The following is a 22,624-nucleotide window of genomic DNA, read 5'->3' as shown; positions in this document are numbered from 1 at the left end:
CAGGCAATGAAAGCTGTTTTAATATTCGATGATGACATTTCTCTAAAACTGGCTATAGGCTAGATGTGCACAACCAAGTCTGAACAGTAGGCTATATGCCTATTCATTCATCACTTTCGAAATGGACAGCAACATCATTCAGAACACGGGCCGTTCTTACAGTATTCTCCCTGTACACCAAGTCCGAACAGTAGGCTAAGTTAACGGGGGCACATAAGCAAGACAATGAAAGATCTTACAATGGGGGCACGTAAGCAGACAATGAAAGCTGTTATAATATTTGACGATGACATTCCTCTAAAACAGGCTATAGGCTACATGTGCACCACCAAGTCAGAACAGTAGGCTAAGTTCTAAAGGGGAAAGGGACTACATTCTTAGGGTGAGACATATAGGTTACTAACTGCTTACTACACAACATACACTTAGTATTACTTTTTTAGCTACAGTATACATATCTTCATATTACATCACTTATGCAGCAGCATACTAGACATATTTATACATCTCTCCATACTACATCACTTATGCAGCAGCATACTAGACATATTTATGGACTCACCATTGTTGTGCTGTGCTCACTTGAACAGGAAATTTGTCCGGCGGTCCTTCTTGTGGGCAAACTCATTTATTTTGTCATCAAAGTCTGGCATTCTCTGGATGAAGTCATGCTGGATTGATAGCGGGGCCAATGCATTTAACCTTTTCTGGCCCAAGGAGTTGCGTGTGCAGGTTTCTATCCTTTTAAGGATGGAAAAGTTTTTCTCTGACTCTGCGGTTGTCATCGGAGTGGTTATGGTGATTTTGAGAAGAAAGACCATCTCAGACAAGGCCTGCTGCAGGTTATTATCATAGAGTGATTACAATAAATAAAGTGCTGTCTTTCCAGTGTGCAGCTCAGGATGCTGGTAGAGTGGACAGCTCAGTTTTCAACTTCTCTTGGTTAGCCACAGGCCATAGCTTTGTAGCACACTGGAGTTCTGCGGTCAGAAAGGAATATATATTCTGGGGAGAAATGAGCTGTCCACCAACTTTGCTGTCACTTTCAGAAAACCTTTCTTGCACATTAGCAGTGATTGTGTTGCATGCCTCCTTCATCACGGGTGCATTGTTAAGTTTTCTCCACCTTGGTTCAGTGGAATCAACATGTCCTTTGGCCAGTGCATTAGTTTGCTTACGAATTGAATGTTCACCTTGAAGTTGTTGATTGCTCCGGCGATTCCTGCTGCATCAACGGTTAGTTTCTGCATTATGTTGTACAAAAAAATCCACCTCTGGCATGACCAAGGAAAATAACTAGAGCAGTTCCAGAAAAGTGGGATCCTTGAGTTTCATGGACAGGCCATAAGCCTTGCTGATGGTGTTCTCATCCCATCCAGGCTGCGTGCAGATGTCCTCCATGCACTGGGACAGTGCCTCACGGTCCTCCCACACAGCATTGCCAATTCTGCTTTTGAAGTTCCATTGTGTACCCGGTGGGGACCCATCTGTTTGTTGATTTTGCGAGAGCGGAGAGTCTGAGTGAGCATGTGAAAAAGGTGGAAAAACACTTTTAGCACACTCACTCTCCCTGCACAAAGTTGCTGAAGTGTTAGATTCAGTTGGTGTGCGTAACGGTGCACAATTTGCGCATTTGGGTAAGTCTCCTTTAGTAGCGTTTGGACACAACGTACATTACCACTCATTACCGTTGCCCCATTGTAGGTTTGTGCAACCAGCTTCTCCTTGGCATTCAGTGGCACTAGGACTTGTTCGATAGTGTTGGAGAGGCCAACGCCAATTTTGTCCTTCACCTCTACAAACAATAAAAACCTCTCACACACACTGTTGTCTGGTAACATGTAGTGCAGCACTATTACCACCTGTGATTTACAGGAGACGTCAGTGGTCTCGTTTGCCTGTACAGACGCAAAAGGAGTCTCAGACACCTCCTTAGCTATAGCTTCTCTATACACTTCATACATACAATCCAAAAGTTTGTTTTGGATCGTGCTTGATGTACCCTTATAAATTAGTTGGTCGTCATAACGCCTTTTGTACCCTGTAATCTCCTTCATGCTTGGTCTCAAAAATACACCTGAAAACGCCTGGGTTCATGGCCCGGCAGTGATGTCTCACAATTGCCACACAATTTAATGCATGCTATAATTATGGTAAGCACATACCTATTCTCCTCCTTTTGTTGTTGTGAAGGTCGATGGCTCGTCTATATGCGGTGTCTAGCTGAGCCACAATGTTTGATTTCCCCAGTAATCCCAGTTTAACAGCGTTGTTTATATGTGATGCACAATTCTCATGTTTTGAGACCCTTTCAGACAGATGTTTTAAATCCTTAAACCCAGACTTGGACCACACACCGTCTCCACTGAATAGCAGGCAGTGGAAGCAAAATAGTGATTCCTTCCACTGCTTCCTTCCAAACCACAATTGTTTAATTTGCGATTTCCGACTTGTTGTGTAATGTTTATGTTCAATGGACGATGAGCACCGAGATGTTTTATCTCTAATTTCTCTTCATATGACAAGGTTTGAAAAGGATTTGCCAGTAGATTGTCGACTTGATTCATGATGATGACTGCTAGCTTGCCACCTAATATTTTGAAAGTATTCAGAGCCCTTCACTTTTTCCACATTTTGATAAATTACAGCCTTATTCTAAAATCGATTAAATACCACATAATGACAAAGCAAAAATAGGTTTTTAGACGTTTTTGCAAATGTATTAAAAATAAAAACTGATATCACATTTACTTAAGTATTCAGACCCTTTACTTTGTTGAAGCACCTTTTCTCTTGGTCTGAGAGTTCTTTACGTGCCTTTTGGCAAATTCCAAGCGGGCTGTCATGTGCCTTTTACTGAGGAGTGGCTTCCGTCTGGCCACTCTACAATAAATGCCTGATTGCTGGAGTGCTGCAGAGATGGTTGTCCTTCTGGAAGGTCCTCCCATCTCCACAGAGGAACTCTGGAGCTCTGTCAGAGTGGCCATCGGGTTCTTGATCACCTCCCTGGCCAAGGCCCTTCTCCCCAAATTGCTCAGTTTAGCCGGGCGGCCAGATCTAGGAAGAGTCTTGGTGGTTCCAAACTTCTTCCATATAATAACGATGGGGGCCACTGTGTTCTTGGGGACCTTCAATCATGCAAAAATGTTTTGATACCCTTCCCCAGATCTGTGCCTTGACACAATCCTGTCTCAGAGCTCTACAGACAATTCCTTCGATCTCATAGCTTGGTTTTTGCTCTGACATTCATTGTCAACTGTGGGACCTTATATAGACAGGTGTGTACTTTCCAAATCATGCCCAATCAATTGAATTTACCACAGGTGGACTCCAATCAAGTTGTAGAAACATCTTAAGGATGATCAATGGAAACAAGATGCACCTGAGCTCAATTTAGAGTCTCACAGGAAAAGTCTGAATACTTATGTAAATAAGGCATTTCTGTTTTTTGTTTTTTTATAAATTTGGAAAACTGCCTAAAAACCTTTTTTCGCTTTCTGGTTATGGGGTATTGTGTTCAGATTGATGAAGGATAAAATGTATTCAATACATTTTAGAATAAGGCTGTAACATAAAAGAAATGTGGTCTGAATACTTTCCCGAATCCACTGTAGCTATAACGTGATTTGACGAAATTTTATCAGTGGCCAATGACCTTGAGCCTTCTTGGATGGGCACTTCTAATGTAACTCTATGGCAGCACCCAAGAGGCTTCAATTTTAGAGCTCTCCCCGTAGATTTTGCAGTGACATAGTTGAGTGACAGAACACTGAGCCAATCACGGCCAATCACGGCGCAACTAGAGAACATTATCAACCTCTACGTAGTAAGGATGACCAGGGATGTTCTCTTGACAATTGGAGCATTTTCCTGTCCTGCTAAGCAAGGTAACAAGTACCTTTTGGTGTCAGGGAAAACGTATGGAGTAAAAAGTACATTATTTTCATTAAGAATGTTGTGAAGTAAAAGTAAAAGTTGTGAAGAATATAAATAGTAAAGTAAAGTACAGATACCCCCAAAAAACTACTTAAGTAGTTCTTTAAAGATTTTTTATGACAAAACCATCAGTAGAGTTGAAAATGCGATGGTAACCCATTAAAATTTTATTTTTTATTAGTTACATGGGAATTTAACTGCAAAAGTTTATTTGTATATGCACTACGTCATCACACAAAGCCTTTTATCCGTAAAAGTCAATTTGATGGAAAGATTTCTGGTGGGAAAATGTGCAAATTGTTTTTATGCGGATTTTAGAATATTCGCGTGAACATCTGTCGCCAATTGGATGGAAACCTAGCTATAGACTTTGGATTTAGGAGGGTTGGTTCTGCTCTTTCCTTTCACTGGGATGTGGCAGAATAGGTCACTGGTAACTAATTGGGTAGCCACGCACTGCTGTAGAGGCCATGCATCAGGTCATTGACATGTTTCAGGAACTGTAAAGATAGAGCAAAATCATGATTAAGGTCTTCACTTAATTAGACTTATCCTAGCAAGTACATTGACTATGTTGTCCCTCAGCAATCTGGCAGTCAGGCACACAGACAGAAAGAGATAGAGAGATATACAGCAAAACATAGGCTATTTACATTTCTTAGTCAGCAGGCTGGATAACTTCTGTACTCTTTCCCTTTGTTCCTTTCTCCATCCTTCCATCAAAGCTAGATTATTCCTGCAAAAAAAGGCAATCAAGAATTGAAAAAGGCAGTTGAAAGGTGTAATGTTAGAATGAGTGTTGAATGGGAGCAGGGATAGCAAAATGTATCATGGTGTCAAATACAAACAGTGGCGACGCGTCATTCAGGGCAGGTGGGGCAGAGTTATATTTTTTTGGGGGGGGGGGGCTGTTATGCATGTTATTTTGGCATTAATACGTGTCACATATCAGTTTGCTAACAATGTAAAAAATATATATATATATTGAGTTAATAAAACCTCATACAAACATGGTCTCTTTTTTGCTTTCGTGAGTAAGGGAGCTCCAAAATGCAGGTGTTTCAGCCTAGCTCAGTGCTTTCTATGGTGGTGGGGCAGCCAGCGGAGATATACTACCTCTGATCTGGCAGACTCACTAAACAAAAATGCTTTGTTTGTTAATGATGTCTAAGTGTTGGAGTGTGCTCCTGGCTATCTGTAAATAAAGTAAAATAAAAATAAATCTGGTTTGTTTAATATAAGCAATTTGAAATGATTTATACATAAAAAAAACATTATTTAATTAGGCAAGTCAGTTATTAAGAACAAATTCTTATTTACAATAACGGCCTAGGAACAGTGGGTTAACTGCCTTGTTCAGGGACAGAAAGACAGATTTTTACCTTGTCAGCTTTCATTTTTACTTTTGATACTTACAGTATAATACGTTTCGCAAATTCGTAACATATTTTACATTTGGTAAATTCGCTTCACATAATACGAATTGTAATTCATTACATATCATACTAAATGGAATGTCTCGGATTTAGGTAAAGAATAATACGAAATGCTCTGAGACCAGGTTGGCATGGTGTAACTCTAGCTGGGTTGGGTGTAGGCCACATTGATATTCCTGTGGATAATAGCACGGAGATAGTGTTGGCTAAAGGACTATACTTCTGTATAAATTGTCTAACATCATATGCACCTGTTTCTTACAGTAGTAGAATGCCCAACCAGGATATATACCAATATCCAGATGCAAAACACTAATGACACTGGGGTTGGATCTTGTTATTTTACTGATATTTAGTTTAATTGGGGGATTTGAGGGTAGCTAACTTGTAGTCTCTATCTGACTGTGCAAAAAAGTGTTTATGGGTCAGGCACTGAAAGGACAACTAAAATTGAGCTATCCCTATATTGAAGGACCTTTCGACACCCAACTGCTTTCTCCGACAGCAATCTCGGCAATGGCGGATTACGATAACTACGATGACCGAGATCGGGCTTACGGTAGTTTTGGTGGAGGCAGAGGGTAAGAAAATACCTGGACGAATAGAATGTGTCAGTATTACCGTATGGTGATGCAAGAAAACGCACCAATGCCTCACTTTTATGCAGGGGCTTGTTCGAAATTATTCTGAAAGATAGGCCTGGGCTCAGAACACGGGCCAGACAGTGCCAGTGGCTAGCCTCTCACCGCCGCTTTGATGAATGGGAAGCCGGTATTGAGGGCGGGGAAAACTCGTGGATTGACCATAGTTAGCTACTTCCAGATGTGCGTGTGAGATTTTCCATTACAGAATGTTAGCGACTTATTAATGTCGGTTTGACAATACATATTATGACATGGTTATGAATGCAATACATTTTATAATTCTTAGACTGCCAGCATGGCACTTGGCGCCAGCATCTCGTTAAAAAGCAGCCCACATGGGCTACATGTTGTGCTACTACTAGCAAGGCAGGGACTGCGTTGAATGGCTAAATCGGGTGATAACAGCTCGAGATGTCAACATGCGCCAATCCTCGAAATCATTATCAACACATAGCATGCTTAGCTAGTTGGTTAGTAATCATTATTCAATGCACAAGTCTTTTGATGCATTGTTAGTGGTCACGTTAGCTAGCGCGCTCGCTAGATTAGCTTGTGCTAATTGCATGGCGATTTATGCGGAGAACTAGCTAGCTAACTCTGCTAGCTAGTCTAGTTTGGGCCCATTGCACCCTGCATCCATTCCTATCTAGCTTGATGCGCGCACTCGCCAGCCAGCTAGCTAGGTTTGAACGATTATCAATGCAGTTAACTAACATAACGTGGGCTAACTCGTGCATTGACGCCAGGCATTCAATACAGGAAATTGTAAACTTTACGTGCTGACGATGTTGCGGCGATACTGAAATATATTCTGGAACTCAATCCAGCTAGGTCATTTAGCTAGCCAGAAATTAAAAGTAGCCTAATCAACGAAAACACTAGACATTAGACTAGGTAGCTACCGGCATAAAGTACATCAGGTTAAAATATGATCCCTTGGATAGGATAAACGTACATATGATCATAATGAAGATCTGTGTTTTATGTCTGCCACCCCTTGTCAGTGACTCATAACCTTTAACGTTAGTTGTTGTAAGGAGTTGGAGCCCCTGATCCTGAAATACTTAAACTAGTGTTGTATCTATTGGGCTACTTGGCGTAAATTAATTTGACACCATGGTTCAAATAACTACATATTATCACCTTAACTCTTATCAAATGCTATGTAAGATCACAACAGCCAACATGGTTATTTTACAAAAAATCGCTTGCTCTCCTTGCTTTGGAAGACCCTTTTCAGTTGAATGCATTCAGTTATGCAACTGATATCCCGTTTCCCTTGTTGGGGCCTATAGCTAGGTGGCTGTACATCTTGGTTCAGCCTGGTCGCTCAGTTTGCTTTGACACCCGAGGAATGCTGCAGGCATGCAGTACCCCATCTGCATTTCTCTCAGCCCTGTCAGATTGTTGCCAGCAAGGGAACAGGTTCCTTGAAGGTTTTGCAGTGCCCCACCACTCCTCATGAGGAGCATACATATATATTTTTGTACATTTAAATCATTATAGCAGACGCTCTTATCCAGTGTATTCATAGGGGAAAAAGTTCAGTAGGGAAAAACAATTACATAGAACATTCATTGCAAGTAGACCTTTCTTCAAAATGGCTGTTATCAGTGCACAGGAACTTCTGCTGTTAATTGAGAAAAATGAAAAGCTGGTGCACACCCAGAGATGATAATTTTTTGTAGATGTGCTGACTAACGGTGAATAGGCTATAAAAATAGCTCCATATATGCCTTCTTCAGGGTAAAAAAAATGAAACGAATGAGATCTCTGTATTATTGTTTACCAGTATTTTATCACAATAGGGCCACCATCTTTATCTGTGTGTGGCTAACATGGTTGGCATTGAAATGGAACAGATTATTATTTTTCTTTGTCAATTCTTTCTCCAGTTTGCAGACAGCCTAGTCCTATTTCCTGTATTGTATGTGAAACATTATGTCTTTTCCTATGGGATCTGAGCTGTAGATCTTTGGTATTTTGATTGTTAATGGATCTGTCCAAGTGTACATCATTTATCGAAGGCTCAGAGAAAGTCAGCTGGAAAGTATCACTGCACTACCTCTGTGCCACAATTTTGCCTGTGACTCTGTTAATGTCCCAACTATCAACCATAATCTCCAGCTCAGACTCTCAGCCATTGATGCAGTAGTCCTTAGTAATTCTTGACCAGGAAAAACTCAGGGTCCTGTACGTGGGGCGTGGCTATCTGTTGTAGTCTGTTCTCTCATGGAGGTGTTCGTTTCTGGTAGACCCAGAGGTGGCAGTGGACCTGGTGGACCCCGCAAGCAGAAGGATCTACCCACAGAGCCCCCGTACACAGCCTACGTGGGCAACCTGCCCTTCAACACAGTACAAGGAGACATAGACGCCATTTTCAAAGACCTCAATGTCAGGAGTGTTCGACTAGTCCGAGACAAAGAAACAGACAAGTTTAAAGGTGAGCAAGCACCCGTTTGTATAGCATAACAAACATCACAAGCCACGGCAACAGTTTTCTTTTTTGTAACCAATTTTCTCCTTTCAGGTTTTTGTTATGTAGAGTTTGATGACTTGGAATCCCTTAAAGAAGCTTTGACGTATGATGGTGCTGTGAGTACCCACAATTAGTTTTCTCAGGTCCTCATTTGTATCTGGTTCATAAGTGTAAAAGGGATACTGTGGTTCAGTGTTGTCACAATATTCAGTATCACAGGACTGAATTTCCAGTCCAAATTATGGAAACTTAACAGCCGTGTGTTGTTTTTAAAGCTATAGCACAAACTATTTAACATTTAAACAGGTTCTTAAACTGAGACCTCAGCGTTATGACGTGGCCATGAGCAGCAATGTGAACCAAAGATATTGCAGAGTGGCACTGATGCAAGAGGCTCCGCTTGTGAGCATTCACACAGAGCATCGGCGCATGTGCATAGGAGTTCACTTCACTTTCATACAACGTGATGGCTGTGTGACAACCGCGGAGGAGATTATCCTCTGGTATTGTCCCTTTTGTTGTTTTGGAAATCATCCTGATACTTCTGTTTATTCATGCATTGCTGAGTATACCTCAAAAGGACCATGCAGACTGAACTGTTTCGTATAGAAAATCTGAGTATTGTGTTATGGGTATCGTGACAAAGGAATAATTGATGCAGTTTTTTCATAAAACAAATAAAACTGTCTCCAACACTATGATCAACTTAGTTTGATGTGCACCTTTCATAAAATAGTGCTTTAAAAATTTGTACAGTGACAAATATCATTTTATAAAAGGGACAATTTAAATACAGTGATGCGTCCAACAGTGATATATTTGTAGGACATAAACATTGTTGGAAGCATTATCAGAGAAGTGGACCATGTTGTTTTATTTTCTCCTAATGCTGACTTGTGCCTCCCCAGCTCCTTGGAGACCGGTCACTCAGGGTTGACATAGCAGAGGGCAGAAAGCAGGAGAGGGGCGCCGGAGGATTCGGCTTCCGGGGGAACGACAGAGGAGGTACCTGCTCGCGCTCACTGGAATGCTAACTTGTTTGTTCCTCCTACTGCTTACTATATTTCTTAATTATTAATATGTAGTATATTATTAATATGTAGTATATTATTACAACTACAAAGAAATGTCAATTACTTACCTCAGCTGATTTAGTGTCTCTTACATTCTCTAATGAGTCAAGATGAGTTGATTTGTGGATTGTCTTAACTGTAAATATTAATATGAAGTAGCAATAACTCTTGGCCTAGATTTGAATAATTATACATCTTTAATATTGCCCTGAGACTCATCTTTCACCATCATACTTAAATCCAAGGCTGTCTTAAAATCTGTCAATTATCAGAAGCTTTGCTGTTCTGTTTGAGTTTGCTACCTCCTAAGCATAAGGTGCATTCCACTTATAAGAATAACGGAAGAATCAAACATTTGTGGTCATAAAAACATGACAAGATGCTTGTACATCACATGTATAGATCAATGGATTATGGAATCTGCTATAATCAAATCATCAGTCCTTATAAGTGTGCATTGCACTAGTACTACTACCACTACTGTTGCCTCTGGCCTTATTCTTGTTGTATGTCACTACATACTGGGATTTGAGAATTTCTGGCACTTTTCATAATGTATCCATTCACACTTACTCACCCACCTTTGTCTCCTGCTTCCTTTTCTGTATTAAATAGTGTTTGACCTGTTTAGCTCTACAACCCTACAAATTTGAGCAGCTAAACTAAATCTTTTCTACCTTCTATACTTTCCTAACCAAAGACTTCAACTAGCTGTCTCTAGAAGCAGTACTACTAACCTAGGTCCTTGGCTAACCAGCACTAGGCCCTTGGGTTCCTCACCCCTGCCTCAGCCCTAAGCACCACTCGCCACTATTGTTAAAACTGAGCCCTGTCCCCTGCAGGCCGAGGGGGCTCTCGTGGAGGTGGTCCCAGAGGAGGTTCCAGAGACGACTATGAAGGAGGTGGGATGAGCGTTCCGCTGGTTTAGCCGGTCCCCAACCTGTCATTAGATCGGGCCCAGTTTGAATCCTGCAGTTTAAGATCCAAGCAGTGCAGTTGGTAGAGTGAGCACCAAGCTAAGGAAGCAAACCAATTGCTCCCATTTTTTGATGCTTGAATCTGCAGAGTAGTTTGATATAAGCGGTATGTAATTTCCTCCCCCTTAGGAATTCACAGGTTTTTCTTTTGCGATTTACACAGGTTTTTTGTCCCTTGGTGCATTTTGTTTGTTATCACTCATACAGGAGGTTCCTCATTCTCATTTGTCACCTTACAGGGCTGCTCCAGGTGCTGGGCAAGGACGCAGATTTAATTTAGTCAGATCTGCAATGTTTACAATGTTACTGATAGTAATGTGGTGTTTAGAGCTCACAAGATTCCTTATCTTTATTTTACGAGATAATGTCTGTTCTACACTAAACTTTATCTGAACGTTCTGTGACATTGCACTCCTGCATGAGCCCAAGACTGTCTAAAATGTATTTTTCCTCTGCATCTCCTTGTATAGGCTACAGAGGAGACGATGACTTCGGACGAGGCCGAGGAGGTGGCCGCGGTGGTGACCGAAGGGGAGGCGGTGGAGGAGCAGGCATGGGGGGGCGCTACAGGGACGGCGGACCACCACCGCGCGCTGGAGCGGATGACTTCAGAGAACCCTCTGACGGTGTCACAATCTCTCTTATCTCATATAAAATACTCTAGACCAGAGGTACTCCCAAGTGTGGAGTTTGGAGGGTTTTCTTCTCCACTGTGGTTGGTTAATTGATTGGGCAGACTCCTCAACTGGTGTCCCATGCCTGAATTCGTCCCTGATTTAGAGGAGAATAATGAAAATAAGCAGTACTTCTGGCATCAAGGTTTGAGAAAAAGCACCCTTTAGTCTTGGAAGAATGGATCAGTTTAAATGGATTTTTGATGACTTTGTGTTTTTGTTACCGTACAGCTTTTGTGACGGTGTAAATATTGACCCCCTCATTTACTCTACCGAAAAGCCCTGAACCCAGTTGCCACCTATTTGATGTGATAACATTTGACTTGACCAGTTAATCATGTTAGTCATTTTTTCCCTTTGCTTTCCACAGAGGAGAGGGCACAGAGACCGCGGCTTCAGCTGAAGCCACGTACGGTGGCTGCCCCGCTAAACCAAGTCGCCAACCCCAACTCTGCCATATTTGGCGGAGCCAAGCCGAGAGAGGAGGTAATTCCCAAAGACAAACCTTAAGAAATTGACCAGGCCTCAGAGCCCGGGAGGGAAGGGCAGGGGACGGTGTAGAAAAATGAAACGATGCCAATGGGATACGTTAACGCCTTCCGTTAGCAATCCTCTATCGGAGATGACATACTGAACAAAACTCTCTGAGTGAAATATTTATTCGAGACGGAATAAAAACAAGATGAGAACACACACATACTCTTGGACAAAATAATACAACACGCCAACACCCAGAGAGCAGCTTGTGAATGCATGTCAAACTGTTAACATGTTTCTTACGTACACCTCTGCTTCTCTGTGATTAGTGCCTGCTTTGTCTGTAGTTCTGTTGGGAAGGTCCATTCACATGTTGATTGCAGTAAAGAATGAATACAATTGAGCTGAAAAGTAACCAACTTTTCAGTTTATTTAGTAGTGTATTTCACTCCGCTATTCGACTCTCTGTGTGTTGGAAATGAAGTGTGTCTTGACCCCAACTCTGAAGTGGTTGCTATGCTTCCATGTGGGTAGGCATTGATCCCCCACAAGAATTCTGCCCCTGTTTACAAAATCAATATAACATGAATTGTTAGAATAGAATGGTTTGCGCTGATGGTTTGGTTCATGGCGGTTGTGGCTGAGCTTCTGTAGGGAGTCCAGAAGGTTTTGTTATCACTGTTGGTCTACACAACACCTTCATTGTCTGCTCCCCTCCTATACACACACACACACACACCAACAAGAAAGCTTGGTCAGAAATGTGCTGCTTTTGTTTGTTTTACCCCCTTGACTTCCAAATGTAAATTGGCGTTACGTTAAAACACATTGTTCAGCATTATGTTCAGTTTGGGAACAGTGCTGAAAGTAACACACTTTTTTATTAGTGGAGCTGTTAAGGTCATTGTATCTGCTTAACTATCCAATTGTAGTGTAGAAGTTAAAACTATTTTATTTCTCCTGTTAAATCATTTAAGATTTCCCCCGGAATTGAACCTGTCTAACCATAATGTTTTTTTGTTTGTTTTCTATTCTCAAAGCTTGAAAAAGAGGCAGAAAAGGAATAGATATATCCACGCGGCTGCATTATTCTGGAAGTCTACTCTGGATCTACTGGCTTTGTTTACCAAAAATCTTTCAAAGACTTCTCCCAAAGAGCTCGCTGGGGAGTCAGGCGCTGGGTTCCTCTTTCTGCTCGCTAACACAAAGCAGGCCTTCATCTAATTGGTAAAAAAAAGCAGTTGGACCCAAGGCTGCTGTGAGGGGCAGGGGCCAGGCCTATGTCAACCTGACCCGTACCCCACACACATCAAAAGGAACTCGGGACAGGGGCTTCAGTTTGGTTCTGTTGCCTTTGGGTAAGGACTTTGATGTGTCATTTTCTCTTACCTTTCCCAAGGCATCCTTTGTGTTCACCAAATGATTTGCAGTTTTAGACATACAGCTGTCAAAAGGCTGTTCCTTTGGTGTCTTTTATATCTTTTCCTCCTAAATTTCTGCTCTATTTGTGAAATGATTATCATTTCAGCTTCAAATTGCCACTGTCTTAAATATTAAATGATAACATTGCCAAGAGAACTGAATCCTTATTGTTGTCTCTCAATGTGTATTTCTGGAACCTGATTTTGAAAGATTTTTGATCTTAGTCTGTTAAATCCAGGCAAAATGGCTTCCTGCATAATGGAGCGATGCCGAAGGTGTTTTAGCGGAGCAGCTGAAGTGCACACTAGATTAAATCAGAAACATGGGTTATTGCAACGGTCTCGATGTTTGGCAACTTTTGACTTCCACATCTTAATAGTTATATGCATTGTATCAAAAAAATTGATCACTTAGACACTGCAAAATGTACTACTTTAACAGGAAACGGAACAAAAATCAACTGCTCTCATTTGTCCCATGGAGACCGGCTAAATCTAGTCTGCCTACCAGTAGATTGTGTAGGAGGATGCCTTTGAGAATGTGTTGCAACCATTTTTATTTACATTTTACTGGTTATGAAATTTTAGTAAGTGATACCTTGTTCTTACTGTACTATAGAAAGATCTGGGTTTTTTTTAGTTTTTTTTTTCCTACACTGTTTATGGCAATAAAATGTATCTTACATTAATTCTTAATGTGTTTGAATGGGGTGGGTGAATAAGTAAAGGCAATGAAGTAGTTCTCTGAGAACACAAAGCAATGTGAACATAGAAGAAAAAAAATGTAATTGATGGAGCAGGGCAGGTGTTTTGAAAAAGTTAACTCTGTAAGGAACACGCATACATGTCCATTTAAGTTATTATTGATTATTTCCTACAAATTCTATGTTCGCAAGTGTCTTTCTGCCCACATTAGAAACAATGTATTGCATGCAGAGAACCTAGTTCCTCATCATCAATGCTTTCCCCACAGGATTACAACATAATGCAGAGTGTATGTAGAATACCGTTTGGAGGCCTGTTATGCTTCAAGGTGCAGAGACCGGATCCTTTTCGGTGTGTGTCTGAATGCCAGACAGAATCTTTGTTTTGAATTTATGGTTAGTTGAGCTTTGAGAACAGGGGTGTATTCATTATGAACTGTTTAAGAAGCAAACTGAGTGAAACAATCGTTTCTATTGGACAAATTTCAGGTAGGTCCCGCCCTGTTTTTGTTTGCTTCCGTTTTAAGAAACGTATTGCAACAATCGGTGTAATGAATACGCCCCCGAGCAAGAGTGTTTGCTTTATTTTGAATAACCCAATATTTGTTTTAAATTGGCTGTTTTGTTTTGCAGAGTAGAAAACAGGGTTTGGTATTTTGAACAATCTTTTAATAAAACAATTGAATTGTCTGTCACTGCTTACATGAAAAGGTTGGGTATTTGTTTTATCTGAAGGAAGTACCGGTATCAAATGTTCTAGCATGAAAAACAATTTCACATTTAGTCCTTTTGGGGAACAATCTTGAGACATTTCAAAGTATTAGGCCACTGTGTTGACCACATTTTGTCAATAAATCTTCACTCTAAACACGTTTTGGTGTGTCAAGTACAACACATTTCATTGCCTACTGACTCTTTGTCCAATAACCTACATAGCTTGTCATGCATAATGTCATTGTTTATAATGAATTTATATGTTCTGTCAAACCTTTGACTGAATGGCTAGCCCGAAAGTGGATCCAATGAATATCCGGAAGGATGCAGTAGAGTTGAGGTAGTATGAAATAATAAACTTGTCTTGCTGTATTTTATATTTTTTTTATTCATTCCTATCTACAATGTTCTGAAAGATGAATCCCTAATGCATATTTAGCATCAAATATTTCAGTTTTGCAGATGGAAATTAGACTGAGTGCCAGTATGTGCTGTCATGTTAACTCATTGTCATGACGAAATATACAGCAATGGAGTTGGCATTGGCAAGAGCGCAAACAAATCTGGGACCAGGCTAGATGGAAATATTTGACAGATGTATATTCCGCATGAGAAGTCATTATGTTCTGCTAGTTTCAACCCTTTGAATAAGCCTACGGTGAATATAGGCCTACCCCATGTGAAGCACTCCGAGTACACATTTGTATGCACAATACCAGGGCCACAAATAGGCAAACGTGGAAAGGTGCAGATACAAATGTCATGAATAGGTCTGGCACTTTCTTATTTTACATATCCGAGAAGGATGTTTGTTCTACATGCTGTATTTCCATCTGAATGTGGCACAATGTTGTGTCCTGCTGAATGCAAACCGGTTGTCATCGGCTATGGTGGACAGCCTGGAACTGAAAATGCCATAAAAGGCAGATTCCACACTTCCAATGAGATGTATGGAGATGCATCGCAACCTCTAGGTAAACCCCACAACAGTGTGTTTGAATAAAAGTGCAGGGAGAGTTATATAGCCTACAGGTGCAGTGATCAACTTGCAGGTCCTTTGGTAATCAAACTAGGCAGGTACACATAGTTGATGAAGTATCTGAGAGAGACTGCTCTGTAGTGGACTGCAGATGTAGCGTGGAGTTCAATGTGAAAGAGGAAGTGTGCTCTGCTTCTTTGGCTCAGTCACTTTGGTCAGCCAGGCATGGATACAGAGGTGGACCCAGACCCAGCCAGTGGAAACAGAGGTAAGCAAGACTATCTGACCACATTACTTTATTTTAACCCAAAGGTTTTGGTGCACGGTTTCCTGTACCTAGAGTAAATACTCCTGGATATAGCACTTTCAATAGAAATTATTTATTGAGCAGTCTTTTTTTATGCGTACCAGAAAAGCGACTACATAACATATTAATTGGACTATAACGGTGACAAAAAGTGCGCACAAACTGTTAGGGCCTACATAAAGCTGCCCCCACAGCAGTCCCAACAGCAGTGATGGAGTGCTGCATCAGATGACATGGCCTCCACAGTCACCCGACCTCAACCCAATTTAGATGGTTTGGGATGAGTTGGACCGCAGAGTGAAGGAAAAGCAGCCAACAAGTGCTCAGCAGTCTTGAAGAAACTCCTTCAAGACTGTTGGAATAGCATTCCTAATGAAGCTGGTTGAGAGAATGCCAAGAGTGTGCAAAGGTGTCATCAAGGCAAAGGGCGGCTACTTTGAAGAATCTTAAATATGAAATCTATTTGGATTTGTTTAACACTTTTTTGGTTACTACATGATTCCATATGTGTTATTTCATAGTTTATTAGAAAATAGTAAAAAAATAAAGAAAAACTCCGAAATTAGTAGGTGTGTCCAAACTTTTGGTAGGTTACAGCATTATTCTAAAATTGATCAACTAGTTTTTTCCCCCTCAATCTACACACAATACCCCAGAATGACAAAGCAAATACAGGATTTTAGAAATATTTGCTATATATATACACTGCTCAAAAAAATAAAGGGAACACTTAAACAACACAATGTAACTCCAAGTCAATCACACACTTCTGTGAAATCAAACTGTCCACTTAGGAAGCAACACTGATTGACAATACATTTCACATGCTGTTGTGCAAATGGAATAGACAACAGGTGGAAATTATAGGCAATTAGCAAGACACCCCCAATAAAGGAGTGGTTTTGCAGGTGGTGACCACAGACCACTTCTCAGTTCCTATGCTTCCCGGCTGATGTTTTGGTCACTTTTGAATGCTGGCGGTGCTTTCACTCTAGTGGTAGCATGAGACGGAGTCTACAACCCACCCAAGTGGCTCAGGTAGTGCAGCTCATCCAGGATGGCACATCAATGCGAGCTGTGGCAAGAAGGTTTGCTGTGTCTGTCAGCGTAGTGTCCAGAGCATGGAGGCGCTACCAGGAGACAGGCCAGTACATCAGGAGACGTGGAGGAGGCCGTAGGAGGGCAACAACCCAGCAGCAGGACCGCAACCTCCGCCTTTGTGCAAGGAGGAGCAGAAGGAGCACTGCCAGAGCCCTGCAAAATGACCTCCAGCAGGCCACAAATGTGCATGTGTCTGCTCAAACGGTCAGAAACAGACTCCATGAGGGTGGTATGAGGGCCCGACGTCCACAGGTGGGGGTTGTGCTTACATATGAGACCATATGCTGGTGCGGTTGGCCCTGGGTTCCTCCTAATGCAAGACAATGCTAGACCTCATGTGGCTGGAGTGTGTCAGCAGTTCCTGCAAGAGGAAGGCATTGATGCTATGGACTGGCCCGCCCGTTCCCCAGACCTGAATCCAATTGAGCACATCTGGGACATCATGTCTCACTCCATCCACCAACGCCACGTTGCACCACAGACTGTCCAGAAGTTGGCGGATGCTTTAGTCCAGGTCTGGGAGGAAATCCCCCAGGAGACCATCCGCCACCTCATCAGGAGCATGCCCAGGCGTTGTAGGGAGGTCATACAGGCACGTGGAGGCCACACACACTACTGAGCCTCATTTTGACTTGTTTTAAGGACATTACATCAAAGTTGGATCAGCCTGTAGTGTGGTTTTCCACTTTAATTTTGAGTGTGACTCCAAATCCAGACCTCCATGGGTTGATAAATTGGATTTCCATTGATTATTTTTGTGTGATTTTGTTGTCAGCACATTCAACTATGTAAAGAAAAAGTATTTAATAAGATTATTTCATTCATTCAGATCTAGGATGTGTTATTTTAGTGTTCCCTTTATTTTTTTGAGCAGTATATATATATATATATAGTCTGAATACTATATATATTATTTATGTATATATATATATATATATATATATATATATATATATATATATATATATATAAATAAAAGGAAATATACATTACATAAGTATTCAGACCTTTTACTCAGTACTTTGTTGAAGCGCCTTTGGTAGCGATTACAGCCTTGAGTCTTCTTGGGTAGGACGCTACAAGCTTGGCACACCTGTATTTGGGGAGTTTCTCCCATTCTTCTCTGCAGATCCTCTCAAGCTCTGTCAGGTTGGATGGGGAACATTGCTGCACAGCTATTTTCAGGTCTCTCCAGAGATGTTTGATCGGGTTCAAGTCCGGGCTCTGGCTGGGCCACTCAAGGACATTCAGATACATGTCCCGAAGCCACTCCTGCATTGTCTTGGCTGTGTGCTTAGGGGTATTGTCCTGTTGGAATGTGAACCTTCACCCCAGTCTGAGATCCTGAGCACTCTGGAGCAGGTTTTCATCAAGGATCTCTTTAGGGATCTCTTCAAGGATTTTTAAGGATTCAAGGCTCTCCGATCCTGACTAGTCTCTGCCGCTGACTAGTCCCTGCCGCTGAAAAACATCCCCACAGCATGATGCTGCCACCACTATGCTCCGCCGGTTTCCTCAAGAAGTGACACTTGGCATTCAGGCCAACGAGTTCAATCTTGGTTTCATCAGACCAGAGAATCTTGTTTCTCATGGTCTGAGAGTATTTAGGTGCCTTTTGGCAAACTCCAAGCAGGCTGTCATGTGTCTTTTACTGAGGATTGGCTTCTGTCTTGCCACTCTACCATAAAGGCCTGATTTGGAGGAGTGCTGCAGAGATGGCTGTCCTTCTGGAAGATTCTCCCATCTCTACAGAGGAACTCTGGAGCTCTGTCAAAGGGACCATCGGGTTCTTGGTCACATCCCTGACCAAGGCACCCAATTTTAGAATAATTTAGAATATTTTAGAATATAACTTTCTGAATGCACTGTATGTATATTGACTATGTCCATCGTCGCTCGCCCATTAATGTCATAATCGAAATTATGGATTGGCTCTTATCCGCTCATCGTTCCATTATGCCATAGTTTGTAAATAGTTTGTCAGTAGAAACCACATTTGTTTAAGCAAGACAGCCATGTTTTTTTAAGCAGTAAATGAGGCTGAATGAACTGTTTCGCTGCCAGACGAGGCTCCGCTGATAGCCAGGTGTAGCAGTAGTAAGGATTCACTCCATGGTGCTGAAAAGAAAGCTCTGCTGTTGGGACAGCTTTACAGTATGTGGGCCCTAACAATTTGTGGGCACTGTTTGTCACCGTTATAGTGCAATTCATGTTTAGTGTTGTGTTGTGGCTATGCATCCCCCCAAAATTTGAGGGCTTGTCCCACCAAGATTTACATGCTAAAATTGCCTCTGAATACATGAAGAGAATAAAATATTTGATCCACAAATGTGTTAAGTTTAATAGTGGAAGTAGGTATTCTGTTGCCTTTTTGTCCAGTATGTTTGTGATTTAGCCAACTCCTCTGTGTTCGCATGCCAAATGTATGACAAACATACTGTAGATACAATAGAAAAGTTGGGTCCAGAGAAAATGCACTATGGACCAGGCTAGGTATTCTATTCTGCTCTAAAAGGAGAGCCTAATGAATTTATTTACAATATATATCCTTAAATATGTATTATTGTCATTGAGAGATGCCAATGGCAGTCACGTACGTGTGTTTCCTTGAATACTCATCCTAATGGATTTGGTGTTGTGCTCTTACCATTGGTGGGATTATATGAATGGCATTACATTAACTACAAACAAAACCCGATTTGCTTTAGCGTTTTCAGCAACAATGAAAGAATAGTAGTGCCATTGTTTGTGGGTAAGTTAAATGTTTTTCTACTATTTCTGATGGTGTCATAATACAGGCACCAGTAGGCTGCTAATGCTGTTAGACACTAATCTTTGTAACTGGTGAGCAAGGGCCCTAACCAACACTCTTCTTCTCAGTGTCTGGACTTTGTGGAATCACCGGTGCACTGCCCTCAACTACAGGGTGAACATTCTATAGGCATCAGCTCACCCAAACGAATATTCACTTTATCTGACTGAAAAATCATTCACTTTTCTTACTTAATTCATTCTGTCACCATTTCTTTTACACACCAATATGTCAAATATTTGAGTTACTGATCTGTTCTCTGTTAAATAGCATTGGCTTTCATAATAGGCCTATAAAATGCATGTGTTTGTCTATTCCAGAGGGTTTCCGTCAATGACGGATGATCGTTGACGGAATCCGTAAGACCATACTCAGTCAGCTGTATAAGGAAATAAGCAAACAGGAAACCGCTCACCCAGAGGCGGTGCTCCTAGTGGCCGGGGATTTTAATGCAGGCAAATCAGTTTTATCTCATTTCTATCAGCATGTTTAATGCGCAACCAGGGGGAAAGTTATTTATCACCTTTACTCCACACACAGAGACGAGTACAAAGCTCTCCCTCGCCCTCCATTTGGCAAATCTGACCATAATTCTATCCTCCTGATAGAAGCACCAGTGACTCGGTCTATAAAAAAAGTGGTTAGATGAAGCAGATACTAAACTTACAGGACTGTTTGCTAGCACAGACTGGAATATGTCCTGGGATTCTTCCGATGGCATTGAGGAGTACACCACATCAGTCACTGGCTTTATCAATAAGTGCATTGAGGACGTCGTCCCCACAGTGACTGTACGTACATACCCCAAACAGAAGCCATGGATTACAGGCAACATTCGCACTGAGTTAAGGGTAGAGCTGCCGCTTTCAAGGTGCGGGACTCTAACCCGGAAGCTTATAAGAAATCCTGCTATGCCCTCCGACGAACCATCAAACAGGGAAAGCGCCAATACAGGACTAAGATTGAATCGTACTACACCGGCTCCGACGCCTGTCGAATGTGGCAGGGCCTGCAAACTATTACAGACTACGAAGGGAAGCACAGCCGCGAGCTGCCCAGTGACACGAGCCTACCAGACGAGCTAAATCATTCTACGCTCGCTTCGAGGCAAGCAACACTGAGGCATGCAATGAGAGCATCAGCTGTTCCCGACGACTGTGTGATCACGCTCTCCGTAGCCGACGTCAGTAAGACCTTTAAACACGTCAACATTCACAAGGCTACTGGGCCAGAAGGATTACCAAACTGCCCAGCCCATGGAAAAATATGCAAAAAGGGTTCAAAATACCATCATTGCAAAAGTGTGTCGTTCTGCCCCAGGTACTAGCTCCACTCAGAACAGGCCCATATTTTCCACTCGCTCTCGACATGAACACACAGAAATCCGAACTGTCTCCACCAACCATGTGTCATTCAAGACGTGCACTGTGCAGCTGAGCGAGGTGGGTTTGCCTTTGCTACTGGATACTGGCGCTGCGGTGTCGTTGCTCAACCTTGCCACTTACTACAAGTTGTTCAGTAACCTACCACTCCAACAGCTCTCCACTGCCCTGTGTGGGTACTGTAGCTCCAAGATAGACATTGCAGGCACCCTCCAGGTCCCAGTGCACTACAGCGCCAAGCATCTACTGCTATTCACATTTTACGTTGCAAAGCGCGGTGCCAAACTCCTGGGCCTCGACCGCTTCACAGGCGTGGGGTTTACACTGAGAGATGACAGTGGGTCTGCTATCCACCAGGCTACCTGCACATGGCAACAGAACTGGCCAGCTCTGTTTGAAGGACTGGGCTGCCTCACAACCTTTACTCACAGGCCCCTACTGAACCTGGACGTGACCCCAGTCATGCAGCCCCTGTGGCGTATCGCCTTTGCACTGTGTGATGATGTCACAAAAGATCTCCAGTCACAGTTGGAGGCAGACATCATTGAGCCAGTCAACGCTGCCCCCTGGATTTCAAACTTGGTCATTGCAACCAAAATCAGGTGGAATCCAGACCTGTGTGGATCTCCATGCTCTGAACAAGGCTGTCCCGGATAAGTACCCCTTGCCTACAGCTGAGGAGCTGACCGCACAATTTCACGGCTCCAGGGTCTTAACGAAGCTCAGCCCGTGTCACAGTTATCTTCAGGTACCCCTCCACCCAGCCAGCAGAGACCTTCGTCACACATGCTGGTGTGTTCAGATACACACACATGCCTTTTGGACTTAGCTCCACCCCCAGCTGCTTCCAGAACGTGATGAGTATCATCCTCGCTGGAATACCCGGGGTTGCAGTCTGTCTGGACGACATCGTGTTCCATGTCCCCGACCTCCACATGACCATCAACTCCACAGAGTATTCAGTACTCTACTACAGAACAATCTGACCCTGAATGGTGCAAGTGCACCCTTGCAGCTCCAGCCGTCGAGTTTGTATGGTTCCGCCTGTCGGACAAAGGCATTGCCCCACTTATGCCGAACATTGAAGCAGTTCACCGCATCCCGGAACCTACCTCAGCCTCTCAGGTGGCCTCATTCCTGGGCATGACAGCCTACTACCTCCGGTTTCTGCCCCACTACTCTCAGACCACAGCGCCCCTTCGCCATCTCTTCAAGAAGGACGAGCCATGGGCCTGGACTGCGGCCTGCTCACTGAAGAGCCAGCTCACCACAGCCCCAGTCTTGGCTCACTTTGACCCCGTCTGTCCCACCAATGCCACCTGTGATTCCTCAGCTGGAGCACTAGGAGCTGTCCTCTCACAGCTGCAGAATGTCATTGAGAGGCCCGTCACCTTCGCCTCGAGGCCCTGAGCCCCACTGAGCAACGGTACTCTGTTGGTGAACGAGAAGCACTGGCCTGTGTCTGGGCGTGCAAAAGGTGGTACCTCTACCTGTATAGCTGGCTGTTC

General features: G+C 42.6%; 1 protein-coding gene across 3 annotated transcripts; it reads left to right on the top strand.

The window, feature by feature from the left end:
* Positions 1-5,842: 5,842 nt before the first annotated feature.
* Positions 5,843-14,717, top strand: eif4h (eukaryotic translation initiation factor 4h). 3 transcript variants are annotated; one of them, XM_029714399.1, is made up of 8 exons: positions 5,843-5,953; positions 8,278-8,459; positions 8,547-8,611; positions 9,404-9,500; positions 10,411-10,470; positions 11,016-11,171; positions 11,590-11,705; positions 12,737-14,717. In XM_029714399.1, exons 1-8 carry the CDS (start codon positions 5,889-5,891, stop codon positions 12,761-12,763), a joined length of 768 nt encoding a protein of 255 aa, XP_029570259.1. In that variant the 5' UTR covers positions 5,843-5,888; the 3' UTR covers positions 12,764-14,717. The 3 variants fall into 3 exon arrangements, with proteins under 3 accessions (XP_029570259.1, XP_029570258.1, XP_029570260.1); XM_029714398.1 differs by having other exon boundaries at positions 5,846-5,953; positions 8,272-8,459; XM_029714400.1 differs by lacking the exon at positions 10,411-10,470 and having other exon boundaries at positions 5,846-5,953; positions 8,272-8,459.
* The last annotated feature ends 7,907 nt before the right edge of the window (positions 14,718-22,624 follow it).

The sequence above is a fragment of the Salmo trutta genome, chromosome 26 (genome assembly GCF_901001165.1).
Source record: "Salmo trutta chromosome 26, fSalTru1.1, whole genome shotgun sequence".
Taxonomy (NCBI): domain Eukaryota; kingdom Metazoa; phylum Chordata; class Actinopteri; order Salmoniformes; family Salmonidae; genus Salmo; species Salmo trutta.
Note: the sequence above shows the minus strand (reverse complement) of the source record. Positions and strands in the feature narration are given on the sequence as shown.